The 22842-nt window shown below is 42.9% G+C and overlaps 1 protein-coding gene across 5 annotated transcripts in view; it reads right to left on the bottom strand.

The window, feature by feature from the left end:
* ZNF827 (zinc finger protein 827) overlaps positions 1–21887 on the bottom strand; it is a 173354-nt gene extending 151467 nt beyond the window's left edge. For 4 of the 5 annotated variants that reach the window (XR_015553812.1, XM_014780186.2, XM_014780185.2 and 1 more), the window contains exon 1: positions 21331–21885. Coding sequence is in view for 4 of the 5 variants with exons in the window: in XM_014780186.2 (XP_014635672.1) it covers positions 21331–21373 (43 nt within the window). In the remaining variant the exon portion in view is untranslated. Of the gene's footprint in view, positions 1–21330 lie in introns of all 5 variants that reach the window. The other variant, XM_014780184.2, reaches the window with a different exon arrangement.
* Between the last annotated feature and the right edge of the window lie 955 nt (positions 21888–22842).

Genomic DNA, 22842 nt, shown 5'->3' with positions numbered 1-22842 from the left:
ATTTCACAAAACTGCCCACCCTTCCACTCAGCGTGAAGTCCTCTGAGGCCAGAAGGACTATGAGCAGACCAACAGTTTACTTTTGCATATCTCTAAACTTTAGCCAAATTTCTTTCAAATGAAAGATTTGAGAAAGACATTAAGCAAGACGAGGCTTCTATTACTAGAGCTACTTAGAAATCTCCAAACAAAATATACTCATCACCACATATGCTGTAGCTAATTAATAAGAAAGGGACAGTTCAAAATACAGCAAGAATCCACCGGCCTTTGGGCCAGTCTGGAGACCCAAGCAGTACCGGTTAGTCCTCGAATTGATTACCTGCTCCTTCACCCTTTTGTGCACCTCCCTGTTACAAAAAGCATACAGAATTTGTCCCCTCAAGCAATCAGAAGTAAATTTACCATGGCTACCATGGCATTATCAGAAAAATTGTCTGCTAAGGCTGATAAATCAGTCGATTATCTGCTTCCTTGACTTTTATTTCCTCTTGTATAAATGTTTTCATCCCAACATAACCAATACCTGTTAGAAGATAAACGATAAATTACCAAACTACTGAAATCACCAGGAAATTCTTAATAGATAAAAAACAAACTTAACAACAAAAAAAGCCCTAATAACATAATAATGCACTCTGTAGTCTAAGAACAGCACCCTATAGAGAGATAAATGGCTACTTATTGAAATCTTAGGTTATACATAAAATGATACATTTCTTCGTGGGCACATTTATCAAGGACTGACATCATGCATGTTGCCATGAAACATATTATGGTCATAATCATTCTTCCTGCCAAAGGAAAATTTCACACAGTAAGTCCTTTATTTACTAAACATGTATGTCTATCCAGAAAGAAAAGGGCCTTGGGGGATAAGAGATTTAGCAAGGGAGAGGAGATGAAATTGCTTTTTATTTAGTGCTTAAATACGTATAGAACAAAAGCTGCAGAGGAAGCAGCTCCCAAGCCCCCACATATTTCACAAAAGGATATTGGTGCTATGGAATTGTGAGACTTTTTTTTTTTTTTTTGGTTATGCACAAGAGTCCATGACACCAAAGGACACCGATTACAAGGACAACCCTAACTCAGAGTTAACTTTAAACACTGATTTAGGCCAACAATTTTAACCTTTACTCCGACCAGGCTTTCTGCCAGAGCTGCTATCAAGCGGTCAAATGTATTCTTATTCGTTGTCTCTTTTTATTTTTCCTGTCCACCTTCTGGTACACACAAAAGAAGTCAATGGTGGGAGGCCAAAAGACACCGAAAACTATAAACCCACAACCAACCAACCAACTAGAGCAATTGCACAGGCCAGGATACCCTGTAGTTAGATGAACTTCCCCTTCACAACTCGGAGTCCACCTAATTCTCTTTGAAGAATCCCAGGGGTGATTTCCTTTCTCCTTGGGCTTTCCTCAGGCATGCCACTTGGGGTTTCACTAAGAAAGCTTTGTCAGGTCTTTCACCTGAAAGAAACCTGTAGCTTTTTCTAGTTGTCTGTCACCATGAGTGATGCTCTAGGAGAAAACATTCATTCCGCTTTCCAACAAAGCTCAGATGCTTCTGGAAATGCATCAAGTGGTAACAAAGAGGTTAGGGAATATGCTCTACTGCTTCTTCAGATGAAGGCTCAACCTCAAGGTAAATGCTCAAAAAAAAAAAAAAAAAAAAAATCCCTCTGGCATGCATATACATGTACAGCCCCAAAGTGACCACGCCATTTCCCAGGAGTGACCTCTTACATTCTTCATACATCAGTTCCTCTTGTTCTTAACCTTTTAGGGGTCTGTAAAATGCCCTAATTCTATATTTGAATAAGCACACCACTTTTTTTTCATCTTATAAAACTTAGAACTGTCTGCAGCTCTCTAACTGCAATGTCTCCCACATATTTTGAGAATTTAGTTAACCAGCTTACCCTCCACCAAAAACTGGTATTTGAAAAAGAGGATGAAAATGTATTGGGCAATTTAAAGAAATTCATTTGAGGAATACAAGTTTGAAAAACTTTTTGATGTAAATATGCTCAACTAATCAGGCTTCGTTTTAAATCTACAAGTTGTGAAGTTACTTAGAGAAAGCCAAATTCTTTTGCTATTTCCACATTAATATCAGCAGTAGTGAATCCTGGAAAGTAGGGTCGGCAATCTTTTTCTGTGAATGGCCGGATAGTAAATATTTTAGTCTTTGTTCAGCACATATGGTCTCTGCCCCATATTCTTTGTTTTTGTTGTTGCTATTGCTTCTTTTTTTTTTAATAACCCTTTAAAAAGGTAAAAACCTGGGGCTGGCCCAGTGGCACAGCAGTTAAGTTCCCATGCTCCGCTTTGGCGGCCCGGGGTTCGTAGGTTCGGATCCCAGGTGCGGACCGACGCACCGCTTGTCAAGCCATGCTGTGGCGGCATCCCATATAAAGTAGAGGAGGATGGGCACGGATGTTAGCCCAGGGCCAATCTTCCTCAGCAAAAAAGAGGAGGATTGGCAACAGATGTTAGCTCAGGGCTAATCGTCCTCACACACACACGCAAAACTGTAAAAACTACTCTTAGCTAAAGGGGCTTCACAGAAACAGGCCATAGTTTGCTGACGCCTCCTCTAAAGAATAGGTATTTTTTCTTTTATAATAAAAGCAGAATGGTGCTTTAAAACAATATTGGAAATTCAGATATATGGCAACAAGTTTCATCATCATCTTAATCCAGCAACTTGTGAGAGTCACCAAGCACCTTTGTGCTTTGGCTTCTTCATCTATAGAATGAGGGGTTAGAATAGATCACTGATCTATAAACCACATCTCAAGGAACCCCAGGACTCCATGGACCCATCCCCACCTTCCACCTTAGCACACACCTAACCAGCACAGCCTGGCTTTGATCTTGTCTATATATTGGAGTCTCCATAAAGACAAGGGTTCCACTAATCTTTTTTTCTTTTTTTAGATTAGAAAAATACTTAATAAATGAACTTAGGGATCCTCCTTGTGCTAATCCTCTATAAATCCATTATTGGCTCATCGATCCTTTTCCAATCATTTTATTGGGAAGTATCAGGTAGATAGGAAACGATTTAATAACCTATATCGAAGTATTAAAGGGAGAGAAACAAAAGTAAGGCAGATCTTACTCTAAGGGATCACTTGTACTTATTTACATTTGTGGAAAACCACAAGATAGCCACGTCAGAGGGTTCCCAAGGCCCAAACATGCTAAGCAGAGAGAGTTCATTCTTACATCTCCTTGCTTAGGGCTCTGGGAAAAGCAGAACAGTTTAGCCGTGGAAGGAGCACTAAGGTGAGACCCAAAGACCTGGGTTCCAGTCTGAACTTGGAACTTACCAACTATATAACTCCTCATGTTTATTTAACAAAAACTGGAGAGCCTACTAAATACTAACCCACAGACTGGGTGTTAGGAATACAGAGATGAACCAGACAGATGTGGAACACTCTGCCCCCCATTACTGGGATCCCTCATCTGTAAAGTAGGGTAATAAAACCTGTTCTCTCTCCCATACTGCATGGTCCCGCAGAGATGGCAAAGCGTTTGTAAACTGCAAAGCACAGACAACACAAACTAGAAAACTACAGATTCTCCTCCTTTGAAGTTCATAAAATATACGCAACTTCAAGAATTTATCAAATTGATAAAATAAGGCCACAATAGGTTTTGCATAGCAAAATACCATTTCTAGAACATGAAGCAACATGGCAAAACAGAAAGAGCACAAGTTTTGGCACCAGACACTCCCACTTGAATCCTGCCTTGCTTCCCTCTAGATCCACCTGATATCTACAAGCCCATTCTCTCATTTATAGGATACTAATACCTGCAATTTCACAGGGTTATTGTGAAGGTAAATCTGAATTATGTGAGTAAAAGCACCTGGCACAGAATTGGCACTTAGTGAATAATAGTTTCCCCTTTCCCTCTCCCAGGCACCTAGAAAGCTCAGATGAGAACCTTATATTTTAAATAATAGAGCTTACCTCAAAATTGTTGATACTGCTACCCAGCTCTATATCATAATCACCTCAACCAAAGAGGACAGGAAACGTCTGGTTGTTATGACCATGGAATCCAGATGCAGAATATGCCCAGTCATCAGGAAAATCTTACAGTCTTGGCACAGTTTGAGGACAGAGAGAGAGCAACAGCCAATAGCTGAGAGCAGACTCTACAGTCTGGAATGTGCCACAGACTTCCAACCACAAAAGTTCTCTCTTGCACTTAGGCTGTGGTATCCCCCTGTGGTGTAGGCCATGGCCTCTGATCCTCTCGGCAAGTCTCCTCCGGAAGCACATGACTTTCTCCAGTGATCTCTAGGCCACATCCATGTGAACATCCGTGGCACTGTTCATCACCTCCAACCCAGCCCAGTTGTACAATTTAGGCAAACTGTTTTCTCACTTTTGAGAGAAGACAGCAGGAGATGTTCTCTATAGTCCTTTCGACCCCTAAAAACATTTGATTCTGTGACCCATTCTTAAATTCATTCATTCATTCAACAATGCTTACGGAACACCTCCTATCTCTTTGATTCTGTGACTTGTTCTTAAATTCTCTTTTTCATTCATTTATTCAACAATATTTATTGACCACCTACTATATACCAGGTACTGTTATGTGCAAGAACGTACAGGGGCTGGCCTGGTGGTGTAGCGGTGAAGTTTGTGCACTCCGCTTCAGCGGCCTGGGGTTCACAGGTTCAGATCCCAGCCACAGACCTATGCATCGCTTATCAAGCCATTCTGTGGCAGGCGTTCCACATATAAAGTAGAGGAAGATGGGCATGGATGTTAGCCCAGGGCCAATCTTCCTCAGCAAAAAAAAAAAGAGGCGACTTGGCAACAGATGTTAGCTCAGGGCTAATCCTCCTCACCAGAAAAAAGAAAAAAAGAATGTACAAAAATGAATAAGAAATAGTCCATGTCGTTAACAAGCTCATGGACCATAAGGCCAGAGACGAATAAGCAATTATAATGTAGTATGGGAGGTGTTACGAGACCTACAGGAACCAGGGAGGAGATGCCTAATTCTGCCCAGTAGGTGGACAACGGTAGGGGAGGAAAGAAAGCAGGAAAGGCTTCTCAGAGAACTGAGTGTTAAAGGATAAATAGAAGTTCAGGGAAACTGATCAGGGAAATCAGATGGGCTGAGAACATTCCAGAAATAGGCAAAAGAATATGCCCAGGTAAGGAAATATAAGCATGGTGGTTTGCAAGACAGATAATTCAATATGAATGAAACAAGGGACGTATAGGACAGCACAGGAAAGGGGGCTTGGATGATGAAGTATCTTCTATACTTGGCTTAGAATAGCAAACTTTATCCTTTTAGGGAATGCCTAAAAGATCCTAAATAAGAATTCTCTGGATTACATGAGTGTTTTAGAAAGTCTTCTGTGGTAGCACTGTGAAGACTAGATTATAGAAGCTGAGGTAGGGGGAAAGGGTAGATGAAACTGAGGCAAGAAAAGATGTCAATTCTTATGGGAGAAAATAAGAATATAAGCTACAGCAGTGGCAGGGATTGGGCATGATAAATTCGAGACATATTCTGGAAGTAGAATCAACAAGACTGAGTGATCAATTCCACATGGGAGGAAAGGAAGAGGATGGCAAGCTAGGATTACACTCAGGTTTCTGTCTTGGGTGAGTGGGTTAATGAATGGAGAGGATAGCAACCTAGAAAGAGAACACAAGACCAAAAATACTCCTAGTTCCCCAAGCCTGAAAACCTTAGCCATCTCTTGTAAGCAACTATGCAATCTCAAAGATAAACCTTGCTAGACCTGTCGTACCCACTGGAACTGTCCTTCTCTAACAGGGATACCAGGAAGTCACAGGATAAACATGAAGCATCTTCATAGACCAATGATGTTACATACATGTTTGTGGGGAAGAAAAGTAATTTAACTGCTAGGTTTATTTAAAACATTACTTTTATTTTAAAACAAACAGATATATTATAGAGTAAAATGCATATTTTCATCCAAATTTGCAGATAGAATAAGAGACTTCAAAAATACTTCAAAGAAATCTCACAGAAGCTGAGAACGCTTGTGAGGTAAGGGTTCCCTGTCTTCAGAGTTCTCTGCCTTTTGGATTCTTCAATGAAAATATTCACAAAGTGCTGCATTACAACATTATCAAGTAAAGTTGAAAAAACACAAACACGAAGACTTGGCATTTCCATTCCTATGTAGACACCTTTGAGTAGTGGTTCTCAAAGTGTGGCCTGTGGATCCCAAGGGGTCTCTAAGACCACTTCAGGAATTCTCAAGATGAAAACTGTTTTCACAATAACACTAAGATGTTATTTGCCCTTTTCACTCTGTTAACATTTGCACTGATGATACAAAAGCAATGGTGGGTAAAATGCTGCCACCTTAGCTCGAATCAAAGTGGTGGCACCAAATCATACTAGTAATCATTGTATTCTTCACCACCACATACTCACAGTAAAAACAAACACACACACACACCCTAAACAAAATAACCCTGCCAGTTTCACTTGGGAATGTCTTTGATGAAGCAGCAGTAAAAATTATTAATTTTATTAAAGACTGACTCTTGAGTAAATGTATTTTTAATATTATATTATATATAATGAAACATTTGCATAAACCACTTCTGCCGTCACTGAAATATGATGGCTATCTCAAGGAGAAGAACATGCGTGATTGAGTTGGGAGCTGAACTAGCCACTTTTTTCACGGAACATCATTTCTTTTTCTTTTTCTTTCTTTTTTTTTTTTGTGAGGAAGATTAGCCCTAAGCTAACATCCGTTGCCAATCCTCTTTTTGCTGAGGAAGATTGGCCCTGGCTAACATCCGTGCCCATCTTCCTCTACTTTATACAGGACGCCACCACAGCATGGCTTAACAAGCGGTGCGTCTGTGCACGCCCGGGGTTCCGAACCTGCGAACCCTGGGCCGCCGAAGAGAAGCACGCACACTCAACCACTATGCCACCAGGCCGGCCCCTGGAACATCATTTTTAATTGAAAAAATAACTGACAAACTATGGTCATTCAAATTTGGGTATTTGGCAGATTATTTTTTGGAAATGAACGAAGTAAGGCTGAAACTTTAAAACAAAAACTGATAGTATTTGTAGCCAAGATAAAATTCAAGCTTTTGAACAAGAATTAAAATTTTGGAAAATTCATATCCTACACTGTGAACCTGACAGCTTCCCAATACAGACTTTTCAAATAAGATCAATGTTGATATTAATAATTTTTTATGTTGTACAATGAAATGTGTTAACATTTGGTAGATCTACATAACTCAATGAACCAATATTTTCCAAATGACCAATGCATGATGTTATATGCATGATGATCCATTCAAAGTGCAAGACAGACCAATAGATTTTAATATAACAGAATACAAAAAGTTCATTGAAATGGTTTTAGATTCCACATTACAACTAACCTTTAAGAAACTACCTCTTTTTGAGTCTTGGCGTAGTATCAAAGAATATCCATAAGTATCTGAAAAGGCTATTACATATCTGTGTGAAGCTAGATTTTCTTCCTATACTCCATCCAAAACAACATGTCGCGATTGATCAAATGCAGCAGCAGATAGGAGAATCTAGTGTCTTCTAAGCCAGATATTAAAGAGATTTGCAAAAATATAAAATAATGCCAGTCTTCTCACTAAATTTTTTTTGGAAAAAGGCATTTTTCATAAAAATATGCTATTTATAGTTAACACCTAATGGTTTATAATCATTATTTTTAACAATAAAATAATTTCTCGGTTTTAATTGCTAATATGATATATAGAGATAGATGCAATGCATATACACAAAAGCTCTTGGGAGTCCTCAATAACTTTTAGGAGGTCCTGAGACCAAAATGTTTGAGAACCAGTGTCTTAGAGAAATTTACATTCAGGCTAGAGTGATATATACAAGCACGTTCATAGCAGCACTGTTCAAAACAGCAAAAAGTGGAAACAAACCACACATCCATTGTGGTATGCTTCTACAGTATAAGACTGGAGAGCAGTGAAAAAGAATGCACCACAGCTACATGCATCAACGTGGATAAATCTCACAGAGACGGCAGTTGAATGAAAAACCAAGGTGCAGAATGCATGCTATACGCTACCATTTTTATAAATTCCAAAGACAAGCAAAACTAACTACAGTAAAGCTATTGAGAAAAAGCAAGGGAAACAATAAACAGAAAATTTAGGATAATGGGAACGCTTGGGGGAACAGGTAGCAGGAAAGGTTTGATAGTACTGAAATTTGTTAGACTGGGCAGCAGGTTTACAGATGTTTGTTTTAACCATTATGCTTCATTATATATGTATAAATGTTAAATATATTATTATTTGTTAAGTAGCACATACTTTATGACCTTTGAAGGAAGGCATGGCATTAGAGCTTTCCTTGCCGATTATTCAGGAACCAAAATGGGTTGGGGCGGGGTTGGGGGGGTGTCGCACTTGTTAGCATATTGATTTGTACTTATCCTCGGTGATTATTTGGTGTCAACATTTGGGGATGGGGGTAAGCCCTGGCTGAGAGTCTGCAGCACTGGCCCTAGAGAAGCCCATCACCAGGGCAGGTCTCTTCCACAGACGCGTTCAGAGGTCTTATCTACTACCTTCCATCCTAGTTTGGCTTTTCAACAGCCCTCCCTACTCAAAAAGGCCATTTCTTCCTTCAGGCCATCATCCTCCATCTCCATTTTTATCACAGTGAAAGAAACTACCACATTTCACAGTTGATTTTTGTGTTGTACCCAAACCACTAAATTTAGCAATCATAATTTCTCTTATCACTTGGGCCAGCTCCTACTATATTTTTCCTACCTCCCATCCTTACATCACCAATATGGCCCCACTAGTTCAACAAAGTTTCTTCTCTTAGTGTTTCCCACATACTTTTGGTTTATTTCAACCTCTTTTGGCTAATGCCATTTGTTCTACTAGGAATGTTCTCTCCTCTCTTCTCAAGATCTAAATCCACCACTTCCTTGAGGATGCTTTAAGTGCCACTCCTCTCCAAGAATCTTTTACCTATCACTCTTACTCCGTGTTTCTTCAAACATTTACAAATCTAATTCATATTATATTGTCTCGCACTTGTTAGCATACTGATTTGTACTTATCCTCGATGATTGTTTTGTGTCAACATTTGCAAGGTGTCAGCAGAGACTGCATTCTATACAGCTCCTGTGAGCCAGGTAAATGCTCACAGCTTTTTCGTAATGAATGAGCACCAAGTAGGGACCACAACTCTCAAATTCTCATGGCTCTAATGTGACAACACAGGTGGTGACATATATCCTTATTCCCAAAAGGCTTTCAATTGAGTATATTGAAAGATGTTTTCCCGCTGTAGGAACAGATTTCCCAATTTATAGTAGAAACCAAGCAAAGCAGCATTTGCTCTATACAATTCTTTTTCATAATATTAAACGATTTTAGAATTCAACATTTCTCCTCCCCATTCAACCCTTCATTACTTCGAGTCCTTAGAAAATCACCCCTAACAGGTGGTTGAACCAGCTCTTGGTAAACACAGCATCTTCTGTTTACATTTTTGGACAGTTTTACTTATTCAACAGGCCCTTATCTTAAGAAATCAAAGTTGTCTTCCCTATATCATCTACCCTATTGGTCCTAGTCTCTGTTTTCAGCTCAGCATTTCATTAATCTATGAAAATTCTTTTCAAGCTGAATTTTAATTATTTGTTTCCATCTCTTTCTCTGCTCCCTTGGCTCTGAACTCCTTGAGAGGAGGAACCATGCTCTATTCAGCTCCACAGATCCCTAATGCCTGGCACAGAAGCACTCAGTTACTGCTGCTTGAATGAATGAATGAATGAATCAAGTACCAGTTATCACACATGAGCTGAGAATTTAGGATGAATGACACTTCAGACTAAGTTTACTCCCTTATTCACTTGACAGAACTTCATATATTTGAATGTAGTTACCATGCATGATTTTTATCCATCCTCACTCTTAACTTCAAATTAAGCACTCCCAATTGCCTCAATAATTAATTCCTCCTATGATGATTTCATGAGCCTATAACATTCTAGTTGCCGCCCTTCTGGTGCGTGGTATATCAATTTCCCCCTTTAACTCAGGGCAACCAATCTGGGATTCAATATTACAGATGTGATCTAACCAGTTCACAAGGCCAATGTTGCCACCCTTGTTCTGAATTCAGTACTTAAATTAATTCAGCCAACTCTGCTGAAATGCACCCATTTCTCAAATGAAGGCTGAATTTTAAATATTGCTTGTTGAGTAACAGTGGTTAGCTCTGGGGGGGGAAGTCAGGAAAGGGGACTTTCACATTTTACTTTAAACATTTCTACATAGCTTTAATTATTTATACTAAGCATGCACTACATTTTGTCATTAAAAGCCAATATAGATTTTTAAAAATAAATTAATAAACAGAATTAATATCTATGATTTCTATAGTTCCAGCCTTATGGAGTTCGCTTAAGGCATATTTAAAATACTTGTACTTTTTCCTTTTCTTTTGTATACACTTTCTCACCTATCAACAGGATTCGCAAAGCCATGGTTGAGAGACCATTTCTCTCTAACGATGATCTAGTAGTCTAGCCAACTCAAACCCTACTTCTAGATTATGAAATTTCTCTCTTCCTATAAATGTCAGACAGCAGCTCACTATAATTTGATTTCACTCTTTCTTAAGGTCAGATTAAAACCCAGTAAGTTATTATTTGAGGTCTGCTTTCCTCTAGAAAGGAGAAATCATACAGTACATTTTAGGAATATTTCCTGAAGCATAGGGTGTCCCACACTTTGTTTCCTCCCAAATACAGCTGTGTTTCATGCTAGAGAGAGGATGGTTGGGTTAACAAGTAAGGTCAAACAAGCACAGATTAGAAAACAACTCACAAGTCTAGACCATTACATGAAGGCAGTGTTCTCCATACGGAGCACGTAATTCAGACCTCAGAAAGCGTCACTGCGTGTGACTCTATTCTATTACCCTCTGCTTAGTTCACGGTCAAAATAAATCTTTGAGGAAAGAAATATTAGGGCACAAGTTTTCATGAATCACAGAGCAATGTGACCCATCACCCTCTAAGGGGTCCTCCCGTAGTGGAGGATCTCTGAGAGGAGGTGCAGGTGGCAAAGGTATGTTCTTCAAGTTGTGGGACCCCATGAAGATTCCACAGACTTCAGAGATGCAATGGGCCTCAAGAGACCCACAGATGGTCCAGCCCTTGTAGTGCTTACACTGGTGACCTTCTTCTCCGTGGCTCAGTTTCCACTTCTGTCCAACTGGTGAGAGAAGGAGCCCTTCCCTCCCTGCCTCACAGGCAGATGATATCAGGGAAAATGTTTTGTGAACAATAAAGCATAATAGAAACAGAACATGTGGTTAATGTACTATTATCCATTTTACAAGATGGCATAAGCACAGAGAGGTTAGGTGACTTGCCCAAGGTCACAAAGCTGGTGAGAAACCCTGATGTTTGTGGTGGGGGAAAGTGACACAGAAGACTGGAGTCTGTGTCTCCTGCCTAGTCAGGGTCCTTCTTTGAGCCTCTGGTTTCCAACCTGGAAGAGTCAGAGTCAACTACTCAGGTCCATGAGCTATTTTTAGGGTTTTAAGAGTATAACAAATTATCATCAATAAGCTGCCCAGGCTCAACATCACACGTCTTTATTTCTGGCAGAAATGGCATCAACCCAGAGTGGGGGTACTGGTAAGTTCAGGAGTCCTCAACCCTGGCAATTCACTCAAATCACTCAGGGAGCTTTTTAAGAATGTCTATGTCCAGACTCCAGTCTGGGCCACCAAATTTAAATCTCTGGGGGTGTTTGCATTTTTAAAATCTCCCAGGTAATTGTTATGTGCAATCGGGGTTGAGAACCACTGGGTTGGCTGATGGAGATCAGAAAGTGATAGGCAGCAGTAGTTGTCTTTGATTAATTACACAGCACAGTTAAAGCAATCCTACTGAGATCCTTAGTTGAAATGAATTCACACCTCACGTGTATTAATGTGGCCAGCATTTACTGTGCACATACTATGTGCCAGACGCAAGTCTAAATATCTACATGTATGAACTCACTCAGTTCCCACAGAACCTCCAATTCTCCCCCATTTTACAGATGAGAAAACAGGCAGAGAACTGCAGTAACTTGCCAAGGTCACGACTAAACTGTGGTGCAGCCAAGACGGAACTCATGCATTTGGTGTTAGGATCTTAATCCCCACCCTATACCGCTTCCGAATACTGCCACAGAACGTGGTTTACAATACCTTAGCCTCAGCAATGAATTAAGAGATCACAGAATATCGGGGAATGTACAACACTTTCTAATCCAAATGCCTGCTGGGGCCAGGAGGTAAGATACATGAGGGAGGTGGGCAGGTGTACACGCAGACGGGGACATGGTGGCTAAGTGGTAGGAACTGTGGCAGACTGACGAGCACATGCCCAGGGAAGGGAGACAGCCGCCACCGACTACAGCAGATTGCTGCCATGTGGGGAGGTGGGCCCAGTGCTGCTGGCTCTTCCAAGTTTTCAAAAGAAGCTGGAAATTTGGGTTTTTATGTGAAACCGCCCATTTCCAAATGTTGTCTCAAGTTTTTAAACATATTGTACTGGGAAAAACACATCAGTAGGCCACTAGCTTGTGACCTCTAATCTGATCTATTACACACACACAACACACACACATACATCTCAATCCTTCATTTAAAATTCATTTAATGTGTTCTCTTAGACTGGTTCTCTGCAATTAGAAACAGCAGACCCTGCCTTTTCTTCTTTCTGTGCAAAATTTGAACTATTTCCTTCTTTCTGTGCAAAATTTGAACTATTATCTATATAACACATGAAAAAATCAATATAAATTTCCCCTGGAGAATTTTAATCAGTGGACTGACTGCTGAATAAATTAATAGGTAAACATTTATTAAACACCTATTGTCTCATTTGAATCTCACTATAAGTCTGTGAACCTGGATTTACTGTCCTCGCTTTACAGTAAAACCCAGTCATAATTCTATAATTATTACACAATCTAGATACAATTCAGGTGAAATCATATACACAGAGGAACTCGTTCCTATAGTAAAGGCCTAACGTAATATTGTTGGCCTATGAAACAAGTATTAGTCAAGTCCTATTATAACAGCCTTATAAGAGAATTTTACCGTATCGTATTATTACTCATCACTCTAATGGGATACATGGAAAATTAAAAAAAATACAAACACCGAGGTCACCAAAAAGTTCTGGGTCAGAAATGCCTGTGGTCTAATCATAATCTAAGCAAATGGAAACGTATTTCACATACTTAATAATACATAATACTGCTTGAGATCTTTCTACACAGCAGGTACTAACTAGGCACGGTTTCCTGCATGTATATAACACTGACATTTATATATGTATTCAATTAATCCTCACAATAACCTTATGATATAGGAACTATTATCACTACTGAAAGATGAGGAAGCTAGAAGTCAGGGAAGTTAAGTAATTTGCCCAAGGTCACACAGCTGGTTAGCAGCAAAGCTGGGATCTAAAGAGTCTGGGGCCAGAGTCTGTACACTTGACCACCCACACTATGAACTTAAGAAGCATGTGTGTTTGTTCTCTGTTTTCATTTTAGTCATACCATATACAGTAGACATCGTGAAAAGAGGGCAAAGTCACATGATATTTTCTCCCTCTCATTACAAAATAACAGCAAAAGCTTTTTAAAACACACCACCAGACAACCTAAGACACTAGCACTAGCACTAACTGTAGAAAAATCTATCACCCTCCACAAGTACAGTAGCTTGTTTCAAAAGCTCAGATAAGCAGAACGCTGCTGATCAATCATCTAAAAGATCACTTTCCCCTGGCCTTCTCCAGTCCCCTTTGAAGGCCAACTTCTTCAGAGCACTCAAAACAACTCACCCCGAGATGCACATCTCTCTCTCACCCCTTGTCTTTTTTCCTTCACACCACACTTCTAATGGGATCTAACCACTTTTCCGACCCATGTAGAAATTACAAGAAAGGGAGAGAGACAAATTATTTTAGGGTCTGCTTTTTTAAGCCCAAGCCTCAGAGAAGGTGTATGCACTGCTTCCTTGCTGGTAGACAGAACTTGGCTGAATTGGACTTTCTTAAAAACAGAAGCAAAGAGTACCTAACCGTAGGCATTTAAGAACTCCAGAGACAGAACTTCAGTGGTGGAAGTGGTTTTTTAACAAGAAGGGAATGGATGCTGGAAACAATATCCTTTTTAGGCACACAGAATCGGCTGCATTTAATATAACCCTGGGTCAGTCTGTGAAAAGCAGAGTTGCTAAAGGCCACATGCTGATCTCAGACTGTGGGCGCGTATCACTGTGCATTTTACAAAATTAGCTACGGTGCAGCCTCTGTGTGTGTGTGTGTGTGTGTGTAGGTATACATGGTGAAGCCGACTTCTATAAAATAAACAGCAATATGCACCCATGCAGCTAAAGATTAGTATCAAGCCAAAGTCTGATTTTAATTTATGAAACTACCTTGTAACTAGAGCAATTCTATCCCAAGGTGGGTCCTTGGGGAATGATAAGAGTCATCTGAGAGGCCCCTGCTTCAGCACCTAGTCACACACTATTCTCTGATATCATAAAAATGTAATTTACAGACAGAGGATAGAAATACAAAACTTGCTCCTAAAGAGAAGAGGGAAAGTGGCTAGAAACTTCAGCCCATCAAGTACTCTCAGCTATTTTTAAGGTCTGTTCCTTGCACATTAGTTTCCTATAAAATATGACAGAAGACATTTTGGCTACCATGAACCATAAAGTATTCTGTACACTTGGCCCTACATGGTATGAATTACTGAGCTACACCTAGCAAAGGAAGAAACAGAAAAGAGTCCATTAGAGACAAGACACAGCATCTTCATTTACAATCTGTATCTCTAACATGTGATTCCAGAGAACCTTAACTAAGCCAAAACAGTAATGAAGTCTGATGTTTAAAAAAACCCACGTCTTACCATAACCAGGCCCGGTCTGTCATTTCTTTCTGATAAGAAAAAACTCAAAATCTATTCCTTCACCATGAAGCCCATAGTCTTATAAAACCTTATGCTAGAAAACCTTTAAGGCCCCCAAAAGTCCTATTTTGTAGGTCACACTCTCATTATCTTGTTCTGCGATCAGTCTGATTAAATTATAGAAAATTACTAATACATCACTCAGAATGGAGAGACCAGCCCTGGCCTGTTGTGTTTGTTTTTCTGTCTTCCTCTATGCTAATACTCCAGCAGATATTTAAAAAGGAAGAATGGAGGAGAGATAAGACAACTTCAAACAAGGAAGGCTAAAGGATATATTAACCTACTCTCAGGAATATGCTGCCCTTCAGCTTTCACAGATGGTATTACTGACCAGCCCCAGAAACCAAGGGAGTTTTTTCACACTGTGGCAATTTGGACGCCACCATCATTTCCTTCATACCTTGTCAGCTTTGAGTCCAAAGATACAACTTTGCACGTAAGTGACCAGGGTTAGTGATACTGGATGAGTTTTTCTCTTTTGCGAAACTAATTCATCCAGACATGATCTAAACCCCAACTACTGGGATCACTAAATAAACTAGTTTAGCAACCCAGTCAGGCACCATATATTTCGAATCCAGTCTTTCCTACAAGAACTACTTGACATTAATAAGATTCCTTGTATTTTCAACCAACTTTTGACGGGAGGAAAAGCCTGCCTGGTTACTCCACCAACACAACACTATATCCCTAGGGTGTCTCCAAGGCCTTTGTCCGTGGAATTTTATAAGCCTCGAAAGACAAAGATTTTCCACACTTCCCTTGGAACTCTCCTAATAGAGGCCATTCAAAGACCCTAAAAACTCAAATGCACAGCAAGCTCTAACAGCGGCCGAAAGCTGCCCAATTTAGACTTCTCCAGCGTGATTTATTAACACTTTGTGCCGGAGACTTGTCAACTCACACCAGCTGTGTCATCCCCAGAGCGAGATGGCAGCACACAGATAAATTAAAAATCAATTTTTTATTAGAAACTATTTTGAAGGATTAGAAAGAATGTGACTTTGAGCTCTCTTCCTTATTTTGACAGGAAAGTTCAGTGTACCCTACTTACCGTATGAGGAATACATGGATTTCTTTAGGAGAACAGTAGACATTACTGCCCAGTATCCACCTAGCCTGCTATGTGGTACCTCAGAATCACGAGCTCTGGCTGACGGGAGCAGTGAAATATTTTACTACTTCAGACTCAAAATGTTTCCCTGTGGTTCTTGTCATAGTCAGGAGGTACTGCCTAGTCACTGAAAAAATTAATAAGAATAAGTAGGGGAAAGAGTTAAATCTTCTACTTTTTCTCTTTCAATAGACATATAACACTTGTAAAATACAAAAATAAAGGATCCTGTTGCTTGTCAGTCATTTTGCTTCCCAATTTTACTAGAAAGCAAGAGAGGATTTTTAAAGTTTTGTTAATGAAGAACACAATAACCTATTCTGGTCTTGACTCACAATTGAGTAAACAATGAAAACACTAGAATAACAAAACAACTGTTCTATTAACTTTTCGTTTGTGTTCCCCCTCGGGAATAGGCATAAGGCAGATTTCCAATGGTAAATATAACAGGATCCAAACTCACGCACCTTTATGGGTAGGTAGGTAGAAGCTAATGAGGAAATCTTAAAAGTGCTGACGGCACCAACGGTAAAAGGATTTACAGAGGCAACAAACACAAGAGAAGGCCCTTCCTTATACTTTCCCTTTTCAGTTTGGGATCCCAAATGTGATAATGTTCATAAAAGGCTGACCCCACGCCTGGCCAATAGTCACAGTATCAGTTTCCCTCTCTTCCTCTGTCTCAGGCTAACATTTTGTAAGCTATGCGGTTCAGGATTCTGCTAAAGATAAGCACATGGTATAACTCAAAGGACTTCTAGGACATTCTTTTGAATATGGTATTGGACCTTGTTAACGGAAAGAACTTTTGTAAAACCGCCATCAACAGCAACAGAATCGTATTTAAATCCCAAAATGATAATTATCGCTCTAGGCCAAGAAATAAAGGCTTTACTTTGGGTAATAAGTTTTAAACCCACTTCTCAAAAATAGTTTAGGTTTAACATCTTTTGTTGGGGGTCACCTCCAAAAGCTAGCGCAGAACTTCTTTTGATTTGTAGCCAGTAGGATCACCACTCAACACTATAGGACGGGACATTTTTTTTCCGCATATGTATGAGATCCATACAACAAAAACGCACACACACTTCAGAGGCCCAGGAGGAAATGACTGTGTTGCATTTTAAATTAGAAATGTAACGCTTAGGTTAGTAGTGTCAGGTTAAAGGCTCGCCCATCCCCAAAGCTAATTCAGTTCTGAACAGTCCCATGGGTGTCTAGTCGAACAGAAGGAGCTAGGAAATCTTAGCAGGCCGAAGCCCAGCCTGGGGAATTGCTGGGACTCCGTGCCAGGGGCTGAAGCTCACCCCAGACTTGGTATCAGATAATACCAAGTGCTACTCTGGATTTCCAGGACTAATCTACTTGAGGGTGGAACTTCCAGGTTCCCTGGTGTCTGTGCTGTAGTGAGAGGACTGTGGCCTTTGTAGATCCATACTGCCTGGCCAGTATTATATTTAATAAGAGAAAAATACATTCCACACATAGAAAGAATCTATTAGTAGCCATGGTTTACGTGGGGGGTGGGTGCAGAGGCAAGAGGGGACCTAAGGGGAAGTGCAAAGCATTCCAAGTTTTCTACAGATTCAGTTTTCCTAAGTTTCTTTCTTTGTATTCTAATGAACTCCTGAAACGTGTGTTTACAGGTCCTCTAGATGCTTAAAACATTATATCAATAGGGCTGTTAACCACTGTGCTTATTCAGAAGGGTTCTTTGGCTTCAAAAGCAATTTTCCCCATCTCATTCCCCCTCTGACTCTCCCCATGCCCCAAATTACACATCATTCCTTTCTTTTAGGGTTAAATTTTAAATCTATCTCTATATAACATCTTAAAACCCTGGAATGACTTCTATCTTAAAACCCTGGAATGACTTCTATCAGGGCAACATAAATCCCCAGACTTACTATATTTTACCTTTTATACAAAACCGTTCTCCAGAGAAAGAAAAATCCTTCCCCCATACAAAAACAAATAAATAAAGAATTTAGCATTAAAACTGAGGCTTAAGACTACAATTATATTCTACATTAGATATAAATTAACAGTAATTTTACCAAAGTCAATATTTATCATATCTCCACGCCACTGCAAGTTTCTTCAAGATTCACTCAGCCCTTAGCAAGCCTTGGGGTACTGTGTTTGAACTGCAAAATACACCATTTGCCCAGAAATTGCTCTTAGTCCAAATGCAAATTGCTTACTAAACATGTGTAAACCACGCTCAGAACAGGCAGCACACATCCACAAAAATCCATTCAATGCAAAGGTAAGTGGAAAAGCTTCGCAAATTAGACTTTCCTCTAAAAACTGGAGGGACATTTACAGTGTTTCCAGAAGGTAATAGCTTCTTACTTCAGTAAAAGTGGCTTTATGTGACTAGAAGGAGGAGTTGATTTTTTTTTTTAAAGTGAGTGGATAACAGCATTCAATTAGAGAACAGGGTGAGAGAGCCCACTCTCAAAATACAACTTAATCACCAGGCACCAGCGAGCAGGAGAGGCCCACCGAGCACACGAGCTAAAATGGAGCCTGAATTTCCTCTCAGACAGAGAGGGTAGCCGCACGAGGTCAGGGTCAAGGTCACCAGCAGGGCAGGCTGCAGCTGCCCGACTGTGCTACACACAACGGGAGGGAAGGCGTTCCATCTCCGTCACAACCGAAACAGATAAATCCCTTCTCCTCCCCTACCCTCCCTCTAACCCCGCCGACACTTTTTTTTTTAAGCAGGGGGAGAAAAGAAGAAAGGAAAATGACCAAATAACCTCACCGCCCTGGTTTTCGCACACGAGCTCATCAGCTCCCAAAGTTGCCATCTAAGGGCAAGTTCGCAGAGAACACTGAAGCCCATTTTGTCCGAGCAGGGCAAGCCTTCCCCGACACTCCCCCCCCCGCCCCCCAAGAGTCCTGCCTCCTCTCCCTCCCCCCCACACGCCCCCGAAAAGAGCTGGGAACTGTGGCCGGCCGGCCATGTGCACGCACACTCTCCCACCAACTGCTGCGAGTTTTCTGTGAATCGCAGCGCGGAGCCTCCCAACTTGCCCTCCCCGACTCCACCGCCGTCTCTCTCCTCGCACAAAATTTCCCTACACACGCAGCCGCCAGCGAGTGATTTTATGTGCATATATATTACATATGTGATATTATCCTCAGAACCTCTAGCGGGCAGGCGAAGAAAGGACTGCACAGGGGCATTTTTTTTTTTTAAAGGAAGGGAAAAAAAGCACAACCCAAGCCCAGTGCGTCGACTCCTGCGTACCGGGAAGGAGAAAGAAAGAGGAATGTTTGCGGAGCGGGCTGCTGCAAGTGCCCTTGCTCGCCACTTCGGCCGCGGCCCGGGTGACACGGAGCCGCGGGGGCGCCCGGCCCGAGCCACACGCGCCCCCTGCGCGTCCCCCGGGCAGGCACCGCCGGGGATATTTCGCGAAGGAGAGATCGATAGCGCTGCCTGTCTGCAGCGGAAACGCACACGCTCACACACAACCCGAGCCCGAGACACCATAACCTTAACCCTTCCCCCACCCTCCGTGAACTTCAGGTGACCGACCACGTCGGCCTGACACCCGGGCGAGCGGGCGCTCCGGCTCCGCTCCAGCCCCCAGCCCGGGTTTTGCAGGATCGGGCTCCGAGCAGCGCCAAACCGCCGGGAGAGGGGAGCAGTGCGGGGGGAGAGAAGAGAAATTGACCCTCCGACTCCCCCGACCCCTCCCTCCGGCGCCTCCGGCGTCCCCTCCTCCCCGTCACCCCGCCCCACGCCTTCTCCCCTGCCCCCTCCTCCCTGCATTCAAGGAGCCGGGCGGCCCCGGGGGATATTTTTAGTCGCTTCTTTCTCCTTCACTTTTAGCTTTAGCAGCATCTCAGAACACTCAAAGCGGAGAAAGATTGGGGGGTGGGGGGAGCTGGAGAGGGAGTGGGGGAAAAGTTAAGAGTCTCGCAAAGAAAAGCCGGAGGGAGGGCGGAGAGGGACCGGGGGCGCGGGTGGAGGAGGGGAAGGGGACCCGGCCGTGCCGGCGGGTGTGTGTCTCCAGTTGGTGTGTGTGGCTGCAGCCGGGGAGGGCTGTGATGCACTTTAGTCCTGGACTCTGCTCAGGCTCGCCGGGGAGGGGGGTCTGAGAGCCCGAGTCTCGCCCGGCTCCGTCTGCTCCGACTGACCCCGCATTTTATTGCGGCCAGGAGCCCTGCTCCTCCCTCCCCTCAGCTCTGCAGGGACCTCGCGCGCCGCGAGCCGCCCTGCCTCCTGCCTCCGCCTCGGCGCAGCTCCCGCACCCCACATCCGCCCGCCGCTGCCCGGCCTCGCCCCCTGCCCGGCCGCCCCGCGCCCCCCGCGTCCCGGAGCGCCCCCTCGCCCCGGCGCCGCGGGAGCAGCCGCCCGGCGGCGCGTGTGTACCCGTGTGTTTGTGTGCGGTGCCCCCACACCCTCCCCAGCCGCTCCCGCCTCGCCCGCCCCCGACTCCCCTCCTCCGCCGCCGCCTCCTCCACCTCCGCCTCCTCCTGCTCCTGCGGCCGCCGCCGCTGCCGCCGGCGGCTCCGGGGCCGACCAACCCCGGCGCAACCTTTAGCCGGAGACGGACCTCTCCCTGGATCCTGTACCCGGCGGGCGGCCGTGCGCTCTCGCCCCGACACCCCCAAACGCCATGTCACGGCCCCCAAGACCTCCGCGCGCCCCGACCCCCGCGCCCTCAGGCACTGAGATCCACAAGGAATTTTTTTTTTTAAGATTCCAACCTCTCCCACCTCCCCCCCAACCCCCGATAAAAAAAAAAAAAACCCAGCATCCACACTACTCCCCTCCTCCCTTCTGCCCCCTCCCCCCAGCAATCCGGAGTGAGGAGGGGGAAGGAGAGGGAAAGGGAAAAAAAGCCCGATCTCAAGGAAAAAAAGAGGGGGGGTGAGAGAAAGAAAGAAAAAGAGAGAGAGAATAGAAAGGGCACGGGGCTGATCATCACCAACATGGCTGCCTCAGCATAGACCTAAACGAGGAGTAACCCGGGCTGTGTCTTTGTCAGTTTCACCTCTGTAACCCTAAACTAATGCAGAAAACAACGGAGGAGGCTGCGGAGGGGAAAGAGGAGAGGGAGGGCGAGAAAATGGCACGAGAGGAGGTGGAGAAGGGATGACTTACGTGAGGGAAGGCGCTTGGGCTGCTCCTGCTTCCTCCTGGGCATTTTCCCCCTTTTCTCACATTCTCCTCCTTGGTTAATGTGAGATCAAATAAACCCCCGTGGGGGCAGAGAGGCAGACACTGCCAGGAGCGGGGAGGTAGTTGGGGGGCGGGCGGGCGGGCAGGGGGAAACCCCTTCTCTCCGGTGTGTGCAATGGGTTGAAGCTTGTTTCCTGGAGCCAGAAGAGGGGTTTTCTTCTTTTCTTTCCTTTCTTTTTTCCTTTTTTTTTTTTTTTTTTAATTTTTTGGTCGTGCACCTGGCTTGTCCCCGAGCGTAATATTCTTCAATGGAAACGGATCTAATAGGTGTGAGTGTGTGTGTGTCCTATGCTCGCGTGTGTGATGGGAGGTATAAATAAATGAGTGCCGGTGCGGCGGTGTCTATGGCCGCGCTCTGTGTCTCCGAGCCCCTAACACTAATGTCGGGATCAAAGGGCAGCGGCGGCGGCAGCACAGCTCACAGCTCGCTCTCTTGCTCTCTCTCTTTCTCGCTCGCTCTCTCCTCTCGCGCTCTCTCTCTCTGTCACACACACGCACTCACACACACACAGAGGCACAGACTGAGGGAAAGAGCGAGAGCTACACACACACACACACACACACACACACACAGAGCAAAGAGGAAGGTGCCCTAAGGCTCCCAGGGCGGACTCAGCCTGGGATTTGCAACCGCTCTGTCTGGAAAGAATGGGGGGCGCGCGTGCGGGGGTGGGATGGAGTTCTTCGAATTTATCCCGCTATTCGCCAAATGTAGGGGGGAAAAAGTTTTTTCCACTCTGTAAACAACGATTAGTTCATTATTCTTACTGATTTTTTAAAAGGAAATAGATTTTTCTCTTAACTTTCTTTTGTTTATGATACTACATTTTGTTCTGTATGAAATCTTTCAGGCTTTTGTCACTGAAAGAATTACTCTCACCCTGTCATCTTCAGTTTGTGGAGGTTACAGTCTCCCACACTCTCTCCAAAAACATTCCAATAAAAATAATTTAAAAAAATAAAAATATAACATATGGTGAAATCAATAACTAGGTTGATAGAATAAGTGCCCAGTTTTGGAGTGTCCAGCGGAGTTAAAACTGCAAAATGCTGCCTAAATGAAAATTACAGCTCCTTGACAAAGGGAGAAAAATAAGATTAGGTCACCCCTGATGGTTGATTTAACTGCCACATGATATTCCTACAGTGCACATAGCAATCTTGAATTCTGAAATTTACTTTTTTCGCTCCTCTAATGCAGGTATATGAAGCTTACCCTGAAGCAATTCCAGTTTGCATTATGAGCTCAATATAGCAGTTTTCATTAACTGATACATACTTTCATTACTTTACAAATCACACATCTTTCTTCAAAGAGAGACATAAAGGGGAAAAATGGAAAAGGACCAGTCTCACTCTGGCACAAAAGGTACTTGGTGGAAGAGGTCTGTTCTCTTTGTGACTTGCAGTCATTTGGATAAAAGTTCACTCAGA

This window comes from Ceratotherium simum, chromosome 12, assembly GCF_057802395.1.
Source record: "Ceratotherium simum simum isolate JZ-2026a chromosome 12, ASM5780239v1, whole genome shotgun sequence".
In the NCBI taxonomy this organism is placed as follows: domain Eukaryota; kingdom Metazoa; phylum Chordata; class Mammalia; order Perissodactyla; family Rhinocerotidae; genus Ceratotherium; species Ceratotherium simum.
This window is presented reverse-complemented; position numbering and strand designations above follow the sequence as displayed.